General features: G+C 49.2%; 1 protein-coding gene across 1 annotated transcript in view; it reads right to left on the bottom strand.

Moving 5' to 3' along the window:
- corin (corin, serine peptidase) overlaps window positions 1–2,443 on the bottom strand; it is a 20,632-nt gene that overhangs the window by 13,868 nt on the left and 4,321 nt on the right. The window contains exons 3-5 of the mRNA XM_037684077.1: window positions 1,860–2,201; window positions 613–724; window positions 41–145 (exon numbers count right to left, since the gene is read on the bottom strand). Coding sequence (XP_037540005.1) covers window positions 41–145; window positions 613–724; window positions 1,860–2,201 — 559 coding nt within the window. The remainder of the gene's footprint in view (window positions 1–40; window positions 146–612; window positions 725–1,859; window positions 2,202–2,443) is intronic.

Genomic DNA, 2,443 nt, shown 5'->3' on the forward strand with positions numbered 1-2,443 from the left:
TGTTTGTTACCTGATGTTTATTTGTTTATCTGTTTGTTACCTGTTGTTGGTGCCGTCGGCCTCGGAACACTCGGGCAGAGCCAGCGAGCAGCCGAACAGCATGATGTGTCTGTAGCAGGACAGTCTGCTCAGGTAGCTGAAGAACCTGGAACACAAACACCAGGCTTCAGAACCAGAACTGCTTCACCGACCCAGTTACTGCTCCGAGGTTCACTTCACTGTAACAACAACCCAAAACAGCTGAAGTTCAACAACCTTTATTTAAAAACAGGAATGTTCGGCTCACACGGGTTCTGCTGCTTTAAAGTGTTCTGGTTGGTTCTAAATCTGTGGAGAACACTCAAGGTTCTGTTTCTTAAGTTAAGGTTTAATTACCTGAGTCTTAACGCTCTGTGGTACGAAACCGTTTATTAGAGACTCATTAAGCAGATACTTGGATCCATACAAACACTGTGTCAGACGTCTGGAGGTATTTGTGCACACGATGTTCTTGAATTACGCAAACGCCATGTTTCAGGTGGAAATCCATGCAGGTCTTTGGACACGAGGCCCCTGGTCTCCAGATCAGAACATCTGGGTCCAAAGGGTCCTGTAGTCTCCGGATGCTGTTACCTTAGCAACATGTCGACCTCTGAACTCTTCACCACAGCAACGGATGAGGACGGCCACGTGTGGTTGTAGGGCAACATGTGACACTGAGGCTCCACGATCTGCTGACAGGTGCCTGCAAGAAACCACAGGAGACACAAGTCCTGAAAGAAAAGTCCTGACAGAGAACACCTGAAAGACAAGACCTGAAAGACAGTCTCTGTTTCAGGTTTAGTCTCCTGATTCTGTCCAACCTTTCTGAAACTGATATTTCCTGGAGGTTATCCACCCACTCAGTCTGGTCCAACATCCAATCAGAGCCCAGGACAGACTCGGCTCATCAGCATTCACCTCCACTTCTCATTAGTACAGAGACAGAGACTGAAGGACAGCAGAGGACCAGAGACACAGGAGACGAGGAGAATCTTAAAGTCACAGAAACTGTTCTGCCGTCTTTGTGAGGAGCATCATTAACCTGCATGTACACCCCCCACCCCGCCTCCATCCTTAGACTTGGTTCTAATCTGAACCCTGAGTCCTCGCTGTCCACTAACATCCTCATAAATCAGCCGTCCTCAGCAGCACACGGTGCCAGCAGAGGACACTGGATCAGAATTCAGCTCAGAGTCTCAGTCCGTCACACTCTCATCTGATCATCAGAGACGCTTTAATGGGATTTCAGTTGGGCAGCAGAGGACACAGCAACAAAAACACAGACAGATGGAGGCCGCAGCCCTGGAGGATTCTGGGATATGTTGTTTTCCTCTGACCAACACTTCAATCTGACACTCTTCAGGACACAAGATCCTCCCCTGCTCAGAGTCCACAGCTGTCCCCTCGTTATGGTTTAGGTATTTTAGACGTTTTCACCCAGCGGTCTCTCTGTCTTACTCGTGGTACCACCAGAACCTCCTGCTGCTCACGGGTCAAGTTCTTTGGTCCGACTTATAGTTTTCACACAGAGACTGTTTGAGGCTTACTTTGTGCTCCGTCTCTCTGCCTGCAACCAGTGACTCAGCAGTTTGTGGGTCTTCTATATTACCCAGCATGCTTTTCTTCCTCCTCTGTTTCCATCATGGCCGCCCCCCTCCTTTGTTTCCATCATGGCCGCCCCCATAGGGTCAGCAGGAAACAGGAAGAGGACTGAACCTGGAGTTTCAAAATAAAGCCCCTTCCTCTTCTTGGATTATTACAAAATAAAGTTCCAACATACTTTCAGAAGAACGTTCTGCAGAAAGTTTATTTAACCTGCTTCACGGTTCTCTAGTTACCTGTGTCAGGTGCCGAGGTGGTGCTGCTCATTGGTGTAACAGTGATGAGTGATGTCACAGAGGCCAGCCAATCAGGGAGCTTGGTGTGGGGCTGAGTGGGAGGGGCCTGAGATGATGATGCTGGAGGAGCAGCGGTGGTGGTGGGCGGTGTACACTGGCTGCGGTACGCCACCTCACCGGCATGATTCTGTAGAAAGGAAGTGATGTTTTCCACCTCCAACGATGAAGATGATGAGGAGTGGGGGTTGTTTGTGCTGTTGCCATGGTAACTATGGCTGCTCTCAGCAACTGGCTCCAGGCTGGGGAGGGGCCTGAAGTCCAGGAGGTTGGTGCCAAACATACCTGAGGAGAAAATGATAAGCTGAGTCAAACAGTTTGGTCTGTTGTTACATTGGTTAAATTGAAGCATCATCAGTCCACCTGACCACCTGAACATCTGAACACCTGAACATCTAAACACCTGAACATCTGAACATCTGACCACCTGAACACCTGAACATCTGACCACCTGAACACCTGAACATCTGACCACCTGAACACCTGACCACCTGAACATCTGACCACCTGAACACATGACCACCGGA

The sequence above is a fragment of the Nematolebias whitei genome, chromosome 1, assembly GCF_014905685.2.
Source record: "Nematolebias whitei isolate Nwh7 chromosome 1, NemWhi1, whole genome shotgun sequence".
Lineage (NCBI taxonomy): Eukaryota > Metazoa > Chordata > Actinopteri > Cyprinodontiformes > Rivulidae > Nematolebias > Nematolebias whitei.